General features: G+C 41.6%; 1 protein-coding gene across 10 annotated transcripts in view; it reads right to left on the minus strand.

Annotated features, from left to right (window-relative positions):
- Window positions 1-21,210, minus strand: part of LOC122542904 (uncharacterized) — a 140,707-nt gene that overhangs the window by 96,492 nt on the left and 23,005 nt on the right. For 8 of the 10 annotated variants that reach the window (XR_015754711.1, XM_087983967.1, XM_087983966.1 and 5 more), the window contains exons 4-7: window positions 13,804-13,908; window positions 3,893-4,018; window positions 2,799-2,924; window positions 1,125-1,576 (exon numbers count right to left, since the gene is read on the minus strand). Coding sequence is in view for 9 of the 10 variants with exons in the window: in XM_087983967.1 (XP_087840093.1) it covers window positions 1,125-1,576; window positions 2,799-2,924; window positions 3,893-4,018; window positions 13,804-13,908 (809 nt within the window). In the remaining variant the exon portion in view is untranslated. The remainder of the gene's footprint in view (window positions 1-1,124; window positions 1,577-2,798; window positions 2,925-3,892; window positions 4,019-13,803; window positions 13,909-21,210) is intronic. The other 2 variants (XM_087983968.1, XM_087983969.1) reach the window with 2 other exon arrangements.

Consider the following 21,210-nt stretch of genomic DNA (forward strand, 5'->3'; position numbering starts at 1 on the left):
GAAGGCCCAACTCACTACACAGGGTGCCCTTAGATCATATGTGGTTGAAGTGCAATGAGAAATTAAGGAGAAGCCCTTTAAAAAAAAAACTGAAAAGTGGCTATAAAATGAAAACAGACAACAAAGATGTGGGAAACAGTTTCCTCCAGACCACAAAAACTATATGTGGCCTAGCACCCAGTGGTTGCATGGGACTGCTGCATGCATGCAGAACAACGATGGACAAGCTGGCTACAGTGGTTAGCACTGCAGCCTCACAGCGCCAGGGACCCGTGCTCGATTCCAGCCTTGGGCAACTGTGTGGAGTTTGCACATTCTCCCCTTACTCCAGGCGCTCTGGTTTCTTCCCACTGTCCAAAGATGTGCAGATTAGGTGAATTTGCCTTGCTAAATTGCCGATAGTGTACAGGATGTGTAGGTTAGATGCATTCTATGACCTGCTCAGAAATATTACAGCACACTTCTGGAGCAGGTGAAACTTGATCCAGGACTTCTGTAGCTTGGAGGTATAGCCTTTACCACTATGCCACATTAGTCCTCATAACACCCATGGGTGAATGGGTGAATACAGCAACAAATCTGTGGCCAAAATACTCCAGCCTACATTTCTAAGACTCTGGAAACTGGGAAAAGGGAAAGGCTTTGAAAACATCCAATGGGACCCCCACGATAGTGGTTACAACTTGAATAAATCTATAAATCAGAAAGTAACATTCAGTTCCAAATAGTCAACGATGTCTACAAAATTCTCACAAACGAATCTTCAAAGTGAAACTTTTAGTCACATTTTCTTCAAAATGAGTCTAAACTCTTTCACCTAATTAAGATAGCTAATAAAACAAACAAAAGACAAATCTCAATCTAATAAGCGCAATGGATATGAAAATCAGAAATAAGAACCAAAAGTGCTGGAGAAACTCAGCAGGTCAGCAGCACCTGTAAACACTGAAACTGAATTAACGGTCAATTTCATATGACTTCTTCAGGTTCTGATACTCAGATCTTATTCAGAGGTGACTGGTGTGAGGAAATCAAATTCTCTCACTACTGCCAGGAGAAGGCAATTTGTCTGTCACTGCTGGGGAAACATGGAAGAAATTAGATTTTGTAATATTAAGTCTCACCTTCTGTGGAGCTGTGGCACAAACTGCAGATTCTTTATTGTTACTGGCTAATTGTGTCTTATTGTCATATTGACTGGCTATTTTGGGTCTTTTAGGTGCCGAATTGTCATTCTTCTGTTTTGTACACTTAGCTTTCGCGTCCACACTGGTGCTTTGTATATCTCTGATGAAAATGCCTTTGTTTGTCACACTAAAATGCTTCTCTAACACTGGAGACATTTCCAAGTGTGAAGATTTATTTTTCAGTGGTGCACCAAAGTCAGGTGAACGAGTAGTGTTTTGTTGAATATTGCATGATGGGTCCAACGTGGTTGGAGTTTGACAACCAATCTCTGGTATCTTGTAGTCATACAAGAGTGACTGCTCAATGATCTTCCCTTCTTTCTCCAGATACTCATCAAGCAAGTCGCTAACAAATGCTGATCTATTTTTAATAACCGCTGGGCTGACACCTAGTAATAAAAAGGAGGGATAGTTCAGAAAGAGAGTAACTAATGACAATAGCATTGAAATAGTCCATTACCACCAATACAATCTTACTAATTCAGCTTCTGCTTAAGGAGACAAAAGAGAGGGGGAGGTTTTTCTAATATGGAGTCTTTTTTACATGTGGTTTTGCTAATGAAACCTCTTAAATCCTCACTCTCACACACAGCAATTGTGGAGCAAATCAAAGTTAGGAAAATAACAGAACAAGTCAATGCTGTTTTTGTCACATTTCACAAAGAGGAAAGATCTGCACAAAGTTGCCTAAGACTGAGATATATCAAAGTATGGATGTAATTCTGAGTGGAAACCATGAGGAAGACTTTTGCAGTCAATAAAGTAACATGGAACAAAAATGCACAGAAAGTCCCAGGCATAGGTTAAAAAAATTGTTTAGATGCTGACAAACTAAGCTAATTACTTCAAAATCAGAACTAACACCTTTCAATGCTGACAGATACTATACAGTGGGACAGATATGCTTTTTTAAAATCTGTGTAATATAGCATGGCTCTTTATTTAGGGAAATCATAATTAAAACAACAAATTATTGTCTTTGAAGAAACCCCGTTACCAGTAAAACTTTCTGGAATTGGGAAAGCAGTACAATCAAATATTTATATACCTAAAGCCCAACGCTGCAACTTCAACAAGTAGCAAGAATAATTTGTTAGAATTATAGAATTGTACAGGACGGAAAGTGAAATTTGGGGTCACTGAGCATGCCCTCTATTCCACTTTATTAGATCAAGTGATTCTTGTGTGAACGAAATTAGTAGTTAATCAGAGCCAGGATTTGAAATCATGCTGAAACATTAGCAGTAAAGCATTGCAATCTGAAAAGATACCAAATCCCACACAGTCAACGGTTCAACAAAAGTTGGCCCTTGAGCAATCTAGTAAAGTGAATCTGGCAGTAAATCTATAAACTTCTAAAAAGGAGAAGGCAGGTCTATTGGAATGACATAAAACTTATTCACAAAAGGTTTCAAGCAGAAACCACGTTTGGCTTAGTTAGTCCACATTTTCATAAGCATGAATCACAAGGCTTTACAAGAGTTGTTTTGGATCTTCCTTTGTACTAATCGTGGGCTAGTAACTCAATTTTTTCAGCTCTTGTGCTTTTTCAGACATGCACACACCCGAGAATCACAAAAGAAAAGCAAAATTATAAATATTCTTGTTTACTTAAAGGTGACGGACTTGGATTGTTTTCAGGTGACCCAGGCTGCAGGTTAAACTTGTTCTTCCAACCCTTAATCTTGGTGAGATCATTTGTTTTTCCTGTTCGGGAGATAAATGGAATTCCAGTTTCTGAAAGAAAATCAAGTCACAAGTTGCTTAAACACTGATGAAGGAAATTTAGTGGCACAGCTCTGGCATACTCTAGCCTGTCAACCTGCCCTGAAGGATTTTCTCCCAGCATTCTGTCCAAATATTTGCGTAGAAAAGTAATACTGTAATCAGAAACAGTAGTGAGAATCAGCACACATTCAGATTATAAGAGGTTTCCGATGCTGCAGATCAACATGTTAAAATGCAACTTCTCAGATCAAGGTGTATACCATGCCTGAGTAATATATTAAAGCAGGTATTTAAAGACTGGTGTGTAAATGGTTACTCATAGGCAAAGGCCTCAAGGACCAAACTAAACATTTCACTTGGTCCAAGCTTGGGCTGGATTAAACTGCTGAATCACAGGTACGATAAAGACATCTTCGCCAATCTTCTGCCATGTTCACTTTCCTTCAATTTTGTCTATTTAAAACATCTTCAGCAAGTGCAGCCAAACTATAGGCAATGGAATCTGTCAATCTGACCATAAGTCCCAGGTATTACTCTTCTGTTGGCACTTTTTCTTTTTAGCTTATTGATTTATCTTGTTTGAGTCTCATGGTAACATAGAAAGGCTGAGAGCTTGATTGTATCACCTTATTAGTGGATAAAAATTCGTTGCCAGCAGCTTATGATATGCCAAAGCAAGGAGAGTGTTAAATCTTGAATTAATATGTGGCTCATGGTTCCATAACATGAACTCCACTGAAACTACTTGCCTGCATGATCGGACTCCGTCAGATGCTCCATCTTACAAACATTTCCAGTCGCATTATCAATGCAGGTTGTCAGTTAACCTGGCCAACACAACTGGAATCTTAACCAGTCAAAGTTCTTCCCTTGTACCACTCCCCACCTTGACCATACAAACCAGATTAAATAGCAACAGACCCAATAGTTAGTTGAAGGTCGGTTCTTACTGACAGAAATAAAAATGAAATCCTTACCTCGAATCCCATGAGATTCATTTACAGGAAAAGAAGAAACCAATTCAACATTCTGCGTGGAAGCCAGTCCTAAATGTTCCACATTTATACATTCAGTGAGATGGAGATCACTCAGTTTTATTCCAACTGGATAAAAGAAATGGAAAAATACAGGCAAAAAAATCACAACAGTAGTGCAGAATGTTCAAATCATAATGGTCATTTAGCTCAGTTTACAAATATTTTAAAAGGAGACATTATCAATTTTGGTGCTACAAAAATGAAACATGGATTTATGCCAGTGATCAGTGTTTATAAACTTTACTGATTTCAGTTCTGCCACTTAAAATTTACACAAAGAGAGAAGCAATGTGGCAAGTTTCCCTTTCCTTCCAAGGGATAATAGAAACTAAAGACAAGGAAGTTGGGAAGAGAGGAGGGAAAACCTTAGAAAAAACAGAAAAACACATTGGGCCAGAATTTACTACAAGGCTTATCGATGGTTAAAATGCGCAGCAACTTTCGGCAAGATGTGTGGGGTTACCTTAAAACATCCAAATTTGATATTAGTCTGCAGCAACTCCACAATAGCTATAGGGAAGTACATTCACTTTTTGCTTCCCATTTTTATCTTTAAATTTATTCATTAAAACCAACACAAAAAATTTAACCTTTGTTATTGCAAGTGTATTATCTTTTAAATGTTGCGATAAGACATAGGATTCTGGGTAATCCAAGATAGAGAACAGGAAAAAAATTGTGGCTGTAACAGGTGCTCCTTTTTTTGACGTATTTTAGGTGTTGGAGGTGATTTCCTTGAATTCCAGGAGCAACAATCACTATTTTATATAGTGTTGCATTGTTTTGGAACTTTGGGGGAACAAAAGGTCAAAACAATAGCACCTTAAAAAAGAAGAGGACAGACAAAGACAGTGACCACATCGTCAGACAAAGAAACCTACACTGCTGTCTGACACAGCAGTGAGTCTGCCCAGATACTGCCTTTGCTGTTCAAGTTCAACTATCTCTGGACATTGGAGTGTGCCAAGGAAAAAAATAACAAACAGCAAAATTCACAGCTCACCTTGGAGGAACCAATGTGAAAGAGCTCACAGCACAAGAACAGATAAGTGCATAGTTTTTTTTAGTGTAGCCTTAGTGTAAATCTACAATCGTGATTAGAATGGGTTCTTTGTTCATTATTTGTTTCACTGATATCAGTCTCTTGATTAATTTTTTAAAAAATATAAGCCATAAGTATTAAGTTAGCCTAGAGCAGTGTTTTTAGAGCAATAAGATGATACTATTTTCTGGGTTTGTCAACTATGAAGGAGCAAAAATGGCCTTTAGTAGAGTGATGTGCTCTTCCTTTTTGGACGTGGGAGTTTAAGGATAGTTTCCACGTTACTGATGATTATGACTGTGAGAAGGGTCTGGTTGTGAATCCTTTCAGATCACATGGATCATTTGGAGCAGCAGTTAGAGGCAATGAGGAATTTACAGCAGCTAGGGAGAGTGATGGATGGCAGTTATAGAAAGGGAGAAAAGCCGCAGATACAGTCAGGTAGATGGGTTAACTCCAGGAAAGGTAAGAGAGCTAGGCAGGTAGTGCAGGAGTCTCCTGTGGCTATCTCCACCTCAAAAAAGTATGCTCTTTTGGAAAATGTAGGGGGTGATGGACCCTCAGGGGAATGTAGCAGGAACAGCCAGGTTTCTGGTCCTGAGATTGGCTCTAAAGTAACGAGGGATACATCAGGTTCCAAGTAATTGATTGCAATAGGAGACTCTCTCGTCAGAGGCACAGATAGACATTTTTGTGGCCAGCAGCGAGAAGTCAGAATGGTGTGTTGCCTCCCTGGTGCCAGGATACAGGATATTTTGGAGAGGGTGCAGAACGTTCTCAAAGAGGAGGGGGACCAGCAGGAGGTCATTGTATACATTAGAACTAATAACATAGGAAGGGAAAAGGATGAGATTCTGAAGGGAGAATACAAAAGTTAGGCAGGAATTTAAAAAGCAGGTCCTTTTAGTAATATTTGGATTACTCCCAATGCTTTGAGCTAGTGAGGGTAAGAACAGGAGGACAGAGCAGATGAATGCATGGCTGAGGAGCCAGTGCAAGGGAGAACAGTACACATTTTTGGATCATGGGAATCTCTTCTGGGATAGACATAACCTGTACAAGGAGGATGGATTGCACCTGAATTTAAAGGGGATTAATATACTGGCAGGGAGATTTATTAGAGTTGCTCAGGTGGATTTAAACTAGTAAGGCGAGGGGGGTGGGACACAGGGAAATAGTGAGGAAAGAGATCAATCTGAGGCTGTTATAGTTAGGTAAAAGTAGATAGTCAGTCAGGGCACGTAGGAACAAAGGAAACAACAAGGTAGGACTGATAAATTAAACTGCATTTATTTCAATGCAAAAAGCATAACAAGGAAGGCATGGTTAGGAACATGGGACTGGAATATCATAATAATTACAGAGATGTGGCTCAGGAATGGACGGGACTGTTAAGTGTGTAAGTGTGTTAAGCATGTAAAAGAAAATTTTCTGATTCAACATGTGGATGCGCTGACCAGAGAAGCTGCAAAACCTGACCTACTCTTGGGAGATAAGGCAGGGCAGGTGACTGAAGTGTCAGCGGGGAAGCACTTTGGGGCCAGTGACCATAATTACACTAGTTTTAAAATAATGATGGAAAAGGATAGACCGGATCTAAAAGCTGAAGTTCTATATCAGAGGAAGAACAATTTTGACGGTATTAGGCAAGAACTTTTAAAAAGCTGATTGGGGGCAAACGTTCACAGGTAAACGTATGGCTGGAAAATGGTAAGTCTTCAAAAATATGGTAACGAGAATCCAGAGACAGTATGTTCTTGCTAGAGTGAAAGACAAGGCTGGTAGGTGTAGGGAATAGAACATAGAACAATACAGCACAGAACAGGCCCTTCGGCCCACGATGTTGTGCCGAACATTTGTCCTAGCTTAAGCACCTGTCCATGTACCTATCCAATTGCCGCTTAAAGGTCACCAATGATTCTGACACTGCCACTCCCACAGGCAGCACATTCCATGCACCCACCCCTCTCTGGGTAAAGAACCTACTCCTGACATCCCCCCCTTCCACCCTTCACCTTAAATTTATGTCCCCTTGTAACACTCTGTTGTACCCGGGGAAAAAGTCTCTGACTGTCTACTCTATCTATTCCTCTGATCATCTTATAAACCACTATCAAGTCACCCCTCATCCTTCGCCGTTCCAATGAGAAAAGGCCTAGCACTCTCAACCTATCCTCGTACGACCTATTCTCCATTCCAGGCAACATTCTGGTAAATCTCCTCTGCACCCTCTTCAAAGCTTCCACATCTTTCCTAAAGTGAGGCGACCAGAACTGCACACAGTACTCCAAATGTGGCCTTACCAAGGTCCTATACAGCTGCAACATCACCTCACGACTCTTGAATTCAATCCCTCTGCTAATGAATGCTAATACACCATAGGCCTTCTTACAAGCTCTATCCACCTGAGTGGCAACTTTCAAAGATCTATGAACATAGACCCAAGATCCCTCTGCTCCTCCACCTTACTAAGAACCCTACCGTTAACCCTGTATTCCGCATTCTTATTTGTCCTTCCAAAATGGACAACCTCACACTTGACAGGGTTGAACTCCATCTGCCACTCCTCAGCCCAGCTCTGCATCATATCTAAGTCCCTTTGCAGACGACAACAGCTCTCCTCACTATCCACAATTCCACCAATCTTCGTATCATCTGCAAATTTACTGACCCACCCTTCGACTCCCTCTTCCAAGTCATTAATAAAAATTACAAAACAGCAGAGGACCCAGAACTGATCCCTGCGGAACTCCACTTGTAACTGGGCTCCAGGCTGAATATTGACCATCTACCACCACTCTCTGACTTCGACCGGTTAGCCAGTTCTCTATCCAACTGGCCAAACTTCCCACTATCCCATGCCTCCTGGCTTTCCGCATAAGCCTACCATGGGAACCTTATCAAATGCCTTACTAAAATCCATGTACACTACATTCACTGCTCTACCCTCATCCACATGCTTGGTCACCTCCTCAAAGAATTCATTAAGACTTGTAAGGCAAGACCTACCCCTCACAAATCCGTGCTGGCTGTCCCTAATCAAGCAGTGTCTTTCCAGATACTCATAAATCCTATCCCTCAGTATCCTTTCCATTACTTTGCCTACCACCGAAATAAGACTAACTGGCCTGTAATTCCCAGGGTTATCCCTATTCCTTTTTTGAACAGAGGCACAACATTCGTCACTCTCCAGGCCCCTGGCACCACCCCCATTGACAGTGAAGACGAAAAGATCATTGCCAACGATTCTGCAATTTCCTCTCTTGCTTCCCACATAATCCTAGGATATATCCGGCCAGGCCCGGGGGACTTGTCTATCCTCAAGTTTTTCAAAATGCCCAACACATCTTCCCTCCTAACAAGTATCTCCTCTAGCTTACCAGTCCGTTTCATACTCTCCCCTTCAACAATACGGTCCCTCTCATTTGTAAATACTGAAGAAAAGTACTCATTCAAGACCTCTCCTATCTCTTCCGACTCAATACACAATCTCCCACTACTGTCCTTGATTGGGCCCACCCTCGTTCACGTCATTCTCATGTTTCTTACATACGCATAAAAGGCCTTGGGGTTATCCTTGATCCTACCCGCCAAAGATTTTTCATGCCCTCTTTTAGCTCTCCTAATCCCTTTCTTCAGCTCTCTCCTGGTTATCCTGTATCCCTCCAACGCTCTGTCTGAACCTTGTTTCCTCAACCTTATGTAAGCCTCCTTCTTCCTCTTTACAAGACATTCAACCTCCCTCGTCAACCAAGGTTCCCTCACACGACCATCTCTTTCCTGCCTGACAGGTACATACATATCAAGGACGCATCGTATCTGTTCCTTGAAAAAGTTTCACATTTCAGCAACATCCTTCCCTGACAGCCTATGCTCCCAATTTATGCTCTTCAGCATCGTATTTACCCTTCCCCCAATTGTAAAACCTGCCCTGTTGCACGCACCTATCTCTCTCCATAACCAAGGTGAAAGTCACAGAATTGTGGTCACCATCATCAAAATGCTCACCCACTAACAAGCCCATCACTTGTCCCGGTTCATTACCAAGTACCAAATCCAATATGGCCTCCCCTCTGGTCGGACAATCTACATATTGAGTTAGAAAAGCTTCCTGGACACACTGCACAAACACCGCCCCATCCAATCTTCTTGATCTAAGGAGCTTCCAATCAATATTTGGGAAGTTGAAATCGCCCATGACTACTACCCTGTGGCTTCTGCACCTTTCCAAAATCTGTTTCCCAATCTGTTTCTCCATATCTCTGCTGCTATTAGGGGCCTATAGTAAACACCCTTCCCCCATGGAATGCTAAAAGGCAAGAGAAATTGAGGTTTTGGTTAAGAGAAAGGAGGAAGCATGTCAGGTATAGACAGCAGAGATCGAGTGAATCCTTAGAAGTGTGCAAAGAGGGAAATCAGGAGGGTAAAAAAGGGACATGAGATAGCTTTGGCAAGGAGGATTTAGGAGAATCCAGAGAGATTTTATAAATATGTTAAGGACAAAGGGGCAACAAGGGACAGAATAGGGTCCCTCAAAGATCAACAAGGCAGCCAATGTGTGGAACCACAAGAGATGGAGGAGACACTAAACAAGTATTTTGCATCAGTGTTTACTGTTGAAATGGACATGGAGGATATAAAATGCAAGGAAATACATGGTGACATCTTGAAAAGTGTCCATATTACACAGGTGGTGGTGCTGCATGTCTTAAAATGCACCTAAATGGATAAATTCCTAGGAGCTGATCAGGTGTACCCTAGAACTCTGAGAAGCTAGGGAAGTGATTGCTGGGCCCCTTGCTGAGATATTTATCACCGATAGTCACAGGTGCGGTGCCAAAAGATTGGAGGTTGGCTAATGTGGTGCCACTATTTAAGAAAGGTGGTAAGGAAAGCTAGGGAACGATAGACCAGTGAGTCTGACATCGGTTATGGGCAAGTTGTTGGAGGGAGACCTGATGGAGAGGTTTTACACTCATTTAGAAAAGCATGGGCTGAGTAGGGATAGTCAACATGGCTTTGTGTATGGAAAATCATGTCTCACTAACTTGACTGAGTTATTTGCAGTCATGAAGAGGATTGATAAGGGCAGAAGAGTGGACATGATCTTTATGGACTTCAGTAAGGCATTCAACAAAGTTCCTCATGGTAGACTGATTAGCAAGGTTAGATCTCAGAATACAGGGAGAACTAACCATTTGATACAGAACTGGCTCAAAGGCAGAAGACAGAGGGTGGTGGTGGAGGGTTGCTTTTCAGTCCGGAGGCCTGTGACCAGAGGTGTGCCATAAGGATCAGTTTTTTTGTAATTTACATAAATGCTTTGGATGTGAACATAGGAGGTATAGTTAGTAATTGTGCAGATGATACCAAAATTGGAGGTGTAGTGTACAGCGAAGAAGGTTACCTCAGAATACAATGGGATCTTGGATCAGAAAGGTCAGTGGGCAGAGGAATGGTAGATAAAGTTTCATGTTCAGATAAATGTGAAGTGCTCCATTTTGGAAAGGCAAATCAGAGCAGGACTTATACACTTAACGGTAAAGTCCTGAGGAGTGTTGCTGAACATACAGAACTTGGAGTGCAGGTTCATAGCTCCTTGAAAGTGAAGTTGCAAGTAGATAGGACAGTGAAGGCGGTGTTTGGTCTGTTTTTCTTTATTGGACAGAACATAGGATTGGGAGGTCATATTGCAACCGTTCAGGTCATTGGTTAGGTCAATTTTGGAATATTGCGTGCAATTCTGGTGTTTCCCCTCTTAGGAGGATATTGTGAAACTTGGAAGGGTTCAGAAAAGACCTACAAGGATATTGCCAGGGTTGGAAGACTTGAACTATCGGGAGAGGCTGAATAGCCTGTTTTTCCTGGAGCATCGGAGGCTGAGGGGTGATCTTTTAGAGTATTATAAAATCATCAGGGTCATGGATTGAGTAAATTGATAAGGTATTTTCCCTGGGGTGGAGTCCAGAACTAGAGGACATCGGTTTAGGATTAGGGGGCAACTTTTTCACAAAGGTTGTGCGTGTATGGAATGAGCTGCCAGAGGAAGTAGTGGAGGATGGTACAATTACAACATTTAAAAGGCATCTGGATGGATATATGAATAGGAAAGGTTTAGAGGGATATGGGCCAAGTGCTGGCAAATGATTAGGTTAGGATATCTGGTCAGCATAGACGAGTTGGACCGAAAGGTCTGTTTCCATGCCGTACATCTCTATAACTCTACAAGTGTTAATGACGGTCAATCTCCCAATCAGCATGCAGTCTCACTACTTAATGTTTTGAATATCTCGAAATATCTAACAAATAAGTTTGTTTCAAATCTTCCCATCCCTACAACCACACTCAATCTGATATTAAATACACAGTCCTTTATCTTTCATGTTTCTTTCTAATCAAATCAACCTCAAGGGTTAATGAGATACACAGTAATCATCTTCAGTCAATGCCCAAAATTCCTTTGCATTCTTCTTGCTGGCTATTGTTTGAAGGCTTATACTATTTGACTTGCAACTACATTTCCTCTTCAGCATCAAGGTAGTTCATCTTCTGACTCAGCTCAGCTGCTGCTGAATTGCTCATCATTGCCCCTGGTAGCTTTAAACTTGATTATTCCAATGCCCTAAAAACAGTTTTGGAGAAACTCAGCAGGTCTGGCAGCATTTGTGGAGATTGAAATAGGCAGAAGAGTTAAATTGATCTTGAAACAAACCTGTTTCTTTCTCTCCACAGATGCTACTAGGCCTGGTGTGTTTCTCCAGAACCTTTTGCTTTTATTTCAGATCTCCAGTACCCACAGTACTTTGCTTTTATTTCAATGCATTCTACCCACTGTAAACTTGAGCTTATCCAAAATACTATCTATATCCTAACTCATACAAAATCCTGTTTACCTTTCATCTCTGTGCTCACCGATCCCTTTAGTTCCTAGAGGTCCCATGTCTCATTTTCAAATCTATTTGTTGCCTGCCCTGCCCCAGAATATCTTCCAGCCCTACAGCCCACTAAGATTTACTCAATTCTGGCCTCTTAAACATCCCTAATTTTCTTATTCCACCAATGGTGGCTGTGCCTTTAGCTGGCTGAACTCCAAGCTCAAAATTCTCTCCCTAAACCTCGATGCTCTTTAAAATCTCTCTCTATCCAAATTTTTTATTTACTTATTCTACTGCTTCTATACATGCCGGAAGCTTCAAATTTATTTTGCTTGTTTATACTCCACTGAAAGAGGATGGGACATTTCACCATATTATAGGTGCTGCATAAATGCAAATTATTGTTTTAAGTACAGGGATTAAAATTACAAGTAGAGGGAAACGTCTAAACTTCAGGACAACAGACAAGCCACTAGAAAAGGGCTACTCTGACTCAAGCAACCTTTATTAATGACGTTCTCAACCAGCTTTCCTCACTTCATCCCGTGTAGTTAAGCCTAACATGCAAAGAAGGAACAACTGAGGGCCTGCAGCAAGAGGATTGGCATGAGAAAGTTTCCAAAAATCACTCACTACCACTTGTCCACTGACTTTAATCTCTCTTGACTACAGCGGGCCCTTTTAGATTGTTTCTGGGTTGGTTAAGACTTCTGTACAGCCACCCAACACCGTTGGAGCTCCCAAGGCCATCCAGGCTGTAACTGTGGCACAGTCCAAATAAATGACTTACACTGTTGAGGAATGTCTGCTGGCTAACTTAAAAATGGGTTTAAGGAACTCCAACTAGACACTAAAATGGCTATTGCCTGGCTTGGAGAATGTGCACATGCTAAATCAACACCAAAAAAAATGGTAATGATTAACAAGTCGAGGATTGAATAATTCTTGTTTATTTATTCTAGGAACAGAAACAATTCCCGGCAACTAGTACTCAGTGTCAAAAATTATTATGTCAAGTTGGATGAAAACAAGAGCTCTTCTACTCCTCAACCTTAGTGTAGCACATTGGGATCTAGTAGTATAGTGATTATTTTATCTGAATTCATAACATAAAGGATTGGATAACGGTTGAGTCACATATAGGAAGGACGTGATTGCACCGGAGAGTGTGCAGAGAAGTGTGTATTGTGTTAAAACACAATGTTATCTGGGCTGGAGGGTTTTACTTTTGAAGTGAGATTGGATAGACAGGGATGATTAAGATAAACTTATAAGGGGCAGAGATAGGGTGAACATCAAGGACCCTTTCCCCTTGTTGGGAGGATTAACGACCAAAGGAGCATAGATTTAATGTAAGGAAGAGGAGGTTTAAGAGGGAAGGTGAAGAAAAATGTTTTTTCTCCACGAGAAGATGGTAGAAACCGGGATCTTACTGCCTGCAAGTGGGGTAAAGGAAGACACCTGCAAAACATTTTGGAGGCATTGAAGGCTTTTGGCAAGTGCTGGAAAATGGAATTAAAATAATTAGTTGGTTGTTTTTGGCTGGTGCAGACTTAATGCGTCGAAGTGCCTTTTTCTGTGCTATAGACCTTGATGATTATGGTTGTATGTCATGGGTTCAACTGCCATCTTTTGAGGGGTTGGGGGGGGGTGGAATTTAAATAAATTTGTAGTAAGAAAATTTAATGTTTGATATAACTCTGGGTGTCAACAGTGGCTCACAAACCTCCCTATACTCTGGGACAGCAAATGCTTTATTTTAATATTACAGTTTGTGGTTGCTGAATCTCAGTTTAATTTTAATCCGGATCTGAAATGCAAGATCATTGCTCCTGGGATTTATGTCCATTTCCATATTTTGAATGAACCAGCATATTGGAATGGATATTTAACAAAAGAACTTTAACTACATTCCAAGAGAAAAAGGTACTAACATTCGCGTAGTGCTGGGTGAAGGATTTCATGCTTCCCATTCCAACGCAAATCATTCCGCAATTTCTGCTCAAGTTTTCCAATCTCCACTGGGTCACCGAGAGAACCTGTTTGGAACGTTTTACAGTTAGGTATCAGGAATTGCGAAAATAACAAGTAAGCATTCTCTGCTTTTCAGAAGTCCAAGATTTGGAAGAAATTCCTTAAAATTCTCCCAGTGTTCAAAGAATCAAAATGAAATTTTTCAACAATTTTTTTGTGTTCTACGGAAGAACACCAAATACTTTCGGTCTTAACTTGTTCAGTGTGTCACAAAGCTGGTCCTTTTTTCTCAAAGCTGCTCCTTTTCTCAAGGGTACTGTGTCCTGGGTTTTTTTTTTCCCCAGAGGGGTAATACAGTGCTCCTGGCACCGGTTAGACTGGCTTGGTACAGAGATTAAAGGGTATTGAGAGGCCTTTTTGTTTATATGTAAATAGATGACACTTCAGGCCAAAGTGGTCATGTGTTAGAAGTGACCTATATAATGAAAGGAGCGTGGTCAGCTCTCGATCTGAGCAGTTCAGTCCAGAACTAGTTATGAGTTCAATAGAGACCTTTGTAGAAACTCACTCTCTCTCTTTCTGCCCTTCTAACATCAACCTGCAAGCATCTGTTCCATTTTTTAAATATTGTTTAAGGGGGTTTGCTTATTGAGGCTATTGTGTATATTCAGAACAACAAAATTAAGTCTAGTTTCGATAGACTGAGTTCTGTAAAGGTTCTTTATTCTGTTCTTTGCGTTTCATTGTTTAATTTTGTGAATAAATGTCTGTCTGTTTTAAACCTAGTAGCCATCCTAGCTAGCTTACTCTTGGTTACCCCGGGTAATTTTAACTAGGGAAACAAATTGCAAAGTTATGGTTATGGACTTGAGCAGGCAACCCAGACAAGTGTTTCCATGAAACCTTCGCTACTGGGTCTTCCCTCAGCCTGTACCAGTGTATGCCACAAAGTTCTTCCTTGCAATTAAATGCTATGGAATTAACCAGCTCCAGCAAAGCTAGAATCGATGGGAATTAGAGTCATAGAGATGTACAGCATGGAAATAGACCCTTCGGTCCAACCTGTCCATGCCGACCAGATATCCCAACCCAATCTAGCCCCGCCTGCCAGCACCTGGTCCATATCCCTCCAAACCCTTCCTATTCATATACCCATCCAAATGCCTCTTAAATGTTGCAATTGTACCAGCCTCCACCACTTCTGCTGGCAGCTCATTCCATACACGTACCATCCTCTGTGTGAAAACGTTGCCCCGTCGGTCTCTTTTATATCTTTCCCCTCTCACCCTAAACCTATGCCCTCCAGTTCTGGACTCCCCGACCCCAGGGAAAAGACATTGTCTATTTACCCTATCCACGCCCCTCATAATTTTGTAAACCTCTATAAGGTCACCCCTCAGCCTTCGACGCTTCAGGGAAAACAGCTCCAGCCTGTTCAGCCTCTCCCTGTAGCTCAGAACCTCCAACCCTGGCAACAACCTTGTAAATCTTTTCTGAACCCTTTCAAGTTTAACAACATCTTTCTGATAGGAAGGAGACCAGAATTGCACGCAATATTCCAACAGCGGCCTAACCAATGTCTTGTACAGCTGCAACATGACCTCCCAACTCCTGTACTCAATACTCTGACCAATAAAGGAAAGCATACCAAACGCCTTCTTCACTAACCTATCTACCTGTGACTCCACTTTCAAGGAGCTAGCAACCCGCACTCCAAGATCTCTTTGTTCAGCAACACTCCCTAGGACATTACCATTAAGTGTATAAGTCCTGCTAAGATTTGCTTTCCCAAAATGCAGCACCTCGCATTTATCTGAATTAAACTCCATCTGCCACTTCTCAGCCCATTGGCCCATCTGGTCCAGATCCTGTTGTAATCTGAGGTAACCCTCTTCGCTGTCCACTACACCTCCAATTTTGCTGTCATCTACAAACTTACTAACTGTACCTCTTATGCTCACATCCAAATCATTTATGTAAATGACAAAAAGTAGAGGGCCCAGCACCGATCCTTGTAGCACTCCACTGGTCACAGACCTCCAGTTTGAAAAACAACCCCCCACCACCATCCTCTGTCTTCTACCTTTGAGCCAGTTCTGTATCCAAATGGCTAGTTCTTCCTGTATTCCGTGAGATCTAACTTTGCTAATCAGTCTCCCATGGGGAACCTTGTCGAACGCCTTACTGAAGTCCATATAGATCATATCTACCACTCTGCCCTCATCAATCCTTTTTGTTACTTCCTCAAAAAACTCAATCAAGTTTGTGAGACATGATTTCCCACTCACTAAGCCATGTTGACTATCCCTAATCAGACTTTGCCTTTCAGGGTCCAAGAGATGAATTTTGTTAGGGGATTCTATAGTCCGAGGTACAGACAGACGTTTCTGTGGCCAGCAGCGAAAAAGCAGAATGGTGTGTTACTTCCCTGTTGCCAGGATCAAGGATGTCTCAGAGAGGGTGCAGAATGTTCTCACGGGGGAGAGGGGCCAGCAAGAGGTCATTGTCCACATTGGAACCAATGACATAGGAAGGGAAAAGGTTGACATTCTGAAGGGAGATTATAGAGAGTTAGGCAGAAATTCAAAAAGATCCTCGAGAGTAGTAATATCTGGATTACTCCCGGTCCTATGAGCTAGTGATGGCAGGAATAGGATAGAGGAGATGAATGCATGGCTGAGGAGCTGGTATATGGGAGAAGGATTCACATTTTTGGATCATTGGAATCTCTTTTGGGAATTGATCGGACCAGTCTGATTTCTGGGATAACAGAACCAATGTATAGAGAGCAACTGGATCAGTTAGGACTATATTCAGTGGAGTTTAAAAGACTGGAGATGAGGATGAATCTCACAGAAACCTATAAAATTCTAATAGGACAAAACAGGATAAAAGCAGGAAAGGTATTCTCAATGACTGGAGAGAGCAGAACCAGGGGTCAAAGTTTACCCAGAGAGTGGTGAGCCTGTGGAATTCTCTGTCATAGAAAGCACTTGAGATCAAAACAATGAAATGGTTTCAAGAAATGAGATATACTTCTTGGAACTAAAAGCATCAGAAGTTTTTAGGGAGAAAGCAGGAACAGGATAACTGAGTGGGATGAACAACCATGATCATAGTGAATGGTGGAGCAGACTCGAAGGGCCAAATGGCCTAATTCTCCCCTATTTCCTATGTTTCCGTTTAATACCAGGCAGATAGGAAGTTGGCTGTGATAACTGGAAGCAAATCATCTTAGCATCAGGATGATATCCAGCCATCTTTGGTTGATTCATCAAAGATCTTCATCACAAGATCAAAAGACAGGATGTCCACTGGTGGTTGCACAATGTTCATCACATTTGTGCTTCCTGACTCCTTAAATGTTCAAGACTTAAATGCAACAAGGCATGTAAAATATCCAGGCTTGGACCGGCAAGTAGCAAGTAATATTCACATTCCACAAGAAACAGGAATAACTAACTACCTCCAACAAGACAGAACGTAGCTACTATCCCATGATACCATAACTGAATCCCCCATTAGCAATATCCTGAGTTACCAATGACAAGAAACTAAACTAGATTAGCCATATAGGTAATATAATGACAAAGGCAGGTCAGAGGCTAGAAATCCTGCAGCACCTTCTAAACCCTTCTGTTTATCTTCCAAACAGATAAAACACAGCCTGCAAGATTCCCTCAAAGTCAGTCACACCCAGACGAGGAAACGTATCGCTGCTCCTTCAGTGTTCTTGGTCAAAATGCTCAAACTCCTGAATGGCACTGTGGGTCTACCTATGTCAAATGGACACCATTTGTTCAAAGAAAGCAGCTCATCAGCAACTTCTTAAGGGCACTAGGCACTGGCAATAAATGCTGGTCCAACCAACATCACATCCTATGAATGAATTTTCAAAATTCCAGCATGCAAAATTTCTTCTTAGAGAAAGCCAGTTAAATCTAAATATTTAGGGAGTAGGAACAGGGAGCGTTCTTCCTTTTTCAACTCTTAGTCATAATCATGCCATCCCAAGGAAAGCTCCAATACTGCAATGAAACAATATGAATGGAGAAATAAAATTTCACAAGGATCTTACCAACACTAACCATACGAACAAGAATTGATATGCGAAAGTTCTTATTGTGGCCAATATATCTTATTTAAATGTACTTGAATACTATCATTACAGCTGCTGCTTAAATTGCTATCCTGCTTTCCTTTTGAAAAAACATTGACACCAGCCTGAAGTCCAAGACTTGTAGCAGACCCACTGCTCAACAATGTTAAATACAAGGAATCAGCTTAAGAAACCTAATTACTAATTAATGCATAGAACATAAATCATTCAGAACATAGAACATTACAGTGCAGTACAGGCCCTTCGGCCCTCAATGTTGCACCGACTGGAACCAATCTGAAGCCTATCTATCCTACATTATTCCATTTTCATCCATATGTTTAACCAATGACCATTTAAATGCCCTGAAAGTTGGCGAGTCTACTACTGTTTCAGACAGTGCATTCCACACTCCTACTACTGAGTAAAGAAACTATCTCTGACAATTGTCCTATATCTATCATCCCTCAATTTAAAGCTCTGTCCCCTCGTGCTAGTCATCTCCATCAGAGGAAAAAGGCTCTCACTGTCCACCCATCTAACCCTCTGATTATCTTAAATGCCTCTATTAAGCCACCTCTCAACCTTCTGCTCTCCAACAGAAACAGCCTCAAGTCCCTCAGCCTTTTCTCATAAGACCTTCTCTCCATACTAGGCAACATCTCTTCTGAACCCTTTCCAATGCTTCCATATCCTTCCTAAAACGTGACGACCACAACTGTACACAATACTCCAAGTGCGTCCACACCAGAATTTAGTATAGCTGCAGCATGACCTTATGGCTCTCAATCTCTCTACCAATAAAAGTTAACACAACGTATGTCTTCTCAACAACCTTATCAACCTGGGTGGCAACTTGCAGGGAGCTATGCACTAGGGACAGTGAGATCTCTCTGCTCATCCACACTACCAAGAATCTTTATTCCTCTTGCTCCTTCCAAAGTGAATCACCTCACACTTTTCCGCATTAAGCTCCATTTGCCACCTCTGAGCCCAGTTCTGCAGCTTGTCAATGTCCCACTGTAACCTGCAACATCCTTCAGCACTGTCCACAACTCTACTGACCTTAAATGTCATCCGTAAATTTACTAACCCATCCTTCTATGCCTTCATCCAGGTCATTTATAAATATGACAAACAGCAGTGGTCCCAAAAGAGATCCTTGCAGTACACCACTAGTAAATGAACTCCAGGATGAACATTTCCCAACAATCTGAATTCCCCTCTGAATTCTTTCAGCTAGCCAATTTCTGATCCAAACCGCTAAATCACCTTCAATCCCATGCCTCCATATTTTGTGCAATAACCTACTGTGGGAAACCTTATCAAACAACCTTATTGAAATCCATATACACCACATCAAATGCTTTACCCTCATCCACCTGTTCAGTCACCATCTCAAAAGAACTTAATAAGGTTTGTGAGGCACGACCTACCCTTCACAAAATCGTGTTGACCAACCCTAATCAACTTATTCCTCTCTAGATGATTATAAATCCTATACTTTATAATCCTTTCTAATACTTTATCCACAACCAAAGTAAGGCTCTCTGGTCTATAATTACCAAGGTTGTCTCTACTCTCCTTCTTGAACAAGGGGACATTTGCTATCCTCCAGTCTCTGGCACTATTCCTGTAGACAATGACGACATAAAGATCAAAGTCAAAGGCTCTACAGTCTTCTGGCTTCCCAGAGAATCCCAGGAAAAATCCCATCAGGCCCAGGATACTTATCTGTTTTCACACTTTCCAGAATTGCACACACCTCCTCCTTGTGATCCTCAATCCCGTCTCATCTCGTAGCCTGTAGCTTAGTATTCTCCTCGACAACATTTTGTTTCCACTGTGAATATTGATGAAAAATATTCATTTTGCGCTTTCCCTATCTCCTTGGATTCCATGCACAACTTTCCACTACTATCCTTGATTGGCCCTAAGCTTTCTCTAGTCATTCTTTTATTCCTGACATATCTATCAAAAGCTTTAGGGTTTTTCTTGATCCTATCTGCCAACGACTTCTCATGTCCCCTCCTGGTTCTTCTTAGTTCTCTCTTTAGGTCTTTCCTGGCTAACATTTATCTCTCTAGTGCATATTATAAAGTGTTAATGTTTTCAAAATGATAAACAATGCTTTGCTTCTTATCCAAGCAATGTTTCCATGAAAAGGTACAGATAACAAATTGGTTCTGGAAGAGTTTCAAAGAAGTATATGACTTCCAGCAGCAGAAAGGAAATCCAATACCTACTTTGACACTGAACAGAAGGTCCTCAGAAGATTCAGGAATCAATGTTCATTCTGTGCTGAAGCAGTTAAGGTACATACTAGCAGAATATTGGAAAATACAAGTCAGTCAATATCCGTAAAACGTTTTGTTCGTACAACCAACATTGAATTAGATGAAAGATGGATGAATGCATGCAATGAAACCATCTCTTATTGGGAAGTCCACATGGCCCAGAGAAAATGGTAAGGTAGGACTATAATACCTCTTGTGGACATAACAGGTGTGAAGCTGGAAAAGCACAGCAGGTCAGACGACACCCGAGGATCAGAAACATTGACATTTCTGGCCGAAACCCTTCATCAGGGCTGGGGAGGAAGAAGACAGCCCAGAAGTATATTGAGGAAGAGACTGGGGCTGGGGAAGGATAGGTGAGATGGTGATTGGTAGATGCAGGTAAGGGGTTATTGTGATTGGTCAGTGGAATGGTTGGAGCAGATAGGTGAAGAACAAGATGGACAGGTTAGGTCAGGTCAGGGAGGTGAGGAGGAAGGGGAGGGCTGGACATGGGATAAGGCTGGGGAAGGAGGGAATTTGAAACTGGTGAAGTCAATGTTGAGGCCAGTGGGCTGTAAACTTCCCAAGGAAAATATAAGGTGTTGTTCTTCCTTTGACCTCACTCTTGACAGTGGGAAAGTAGAAGGAGGAATTAAAATGGATGGCATCCGGAAGTCGGGTTGGAGGACACATACACAGCGCAGATGCTCTGCAAGCTGATCCCTCAGTCTGTGTTTGGTCTCCTCTAGATAAAGGGGACCACACTGGGAGCAACAGTTGGAATAGATCAGGTTGGATGAAGTGCAGGTGAATCTCTGTTGGATCTGGAAGAATTGTTTAGGGCCTTGGACAGATATGAGGGGGTGGTATGGGGCAGGTGTTGCACCTCTTACAGTTACAAGGAAAGGTACTGGATGTGGGGGAGAAGTTGATGGGGAAGGTAGAGTTGATGAGGCAGTTGCAGAGCGCATAATCCATGCAGATGGCAA

This window comes from Chiloscyllium plagiosum, unplaced genomic scaffold (genome assembly GCF_037043375.1).
Source record: "Chiloscyllium plagiosum isolate Xiang-an unplaced genomic scaffold, Cpla_swu_hap1 HiC_scaffold_47, whole genome shotgun sequence".
Lineage (NCBI taxonomy): Eukaryota > Metazoa > Chordata > Chondrichthyes > Orectolobiformes > Hemiscylliidae > Chiloscyllium > Chiloscyllium plagiosum.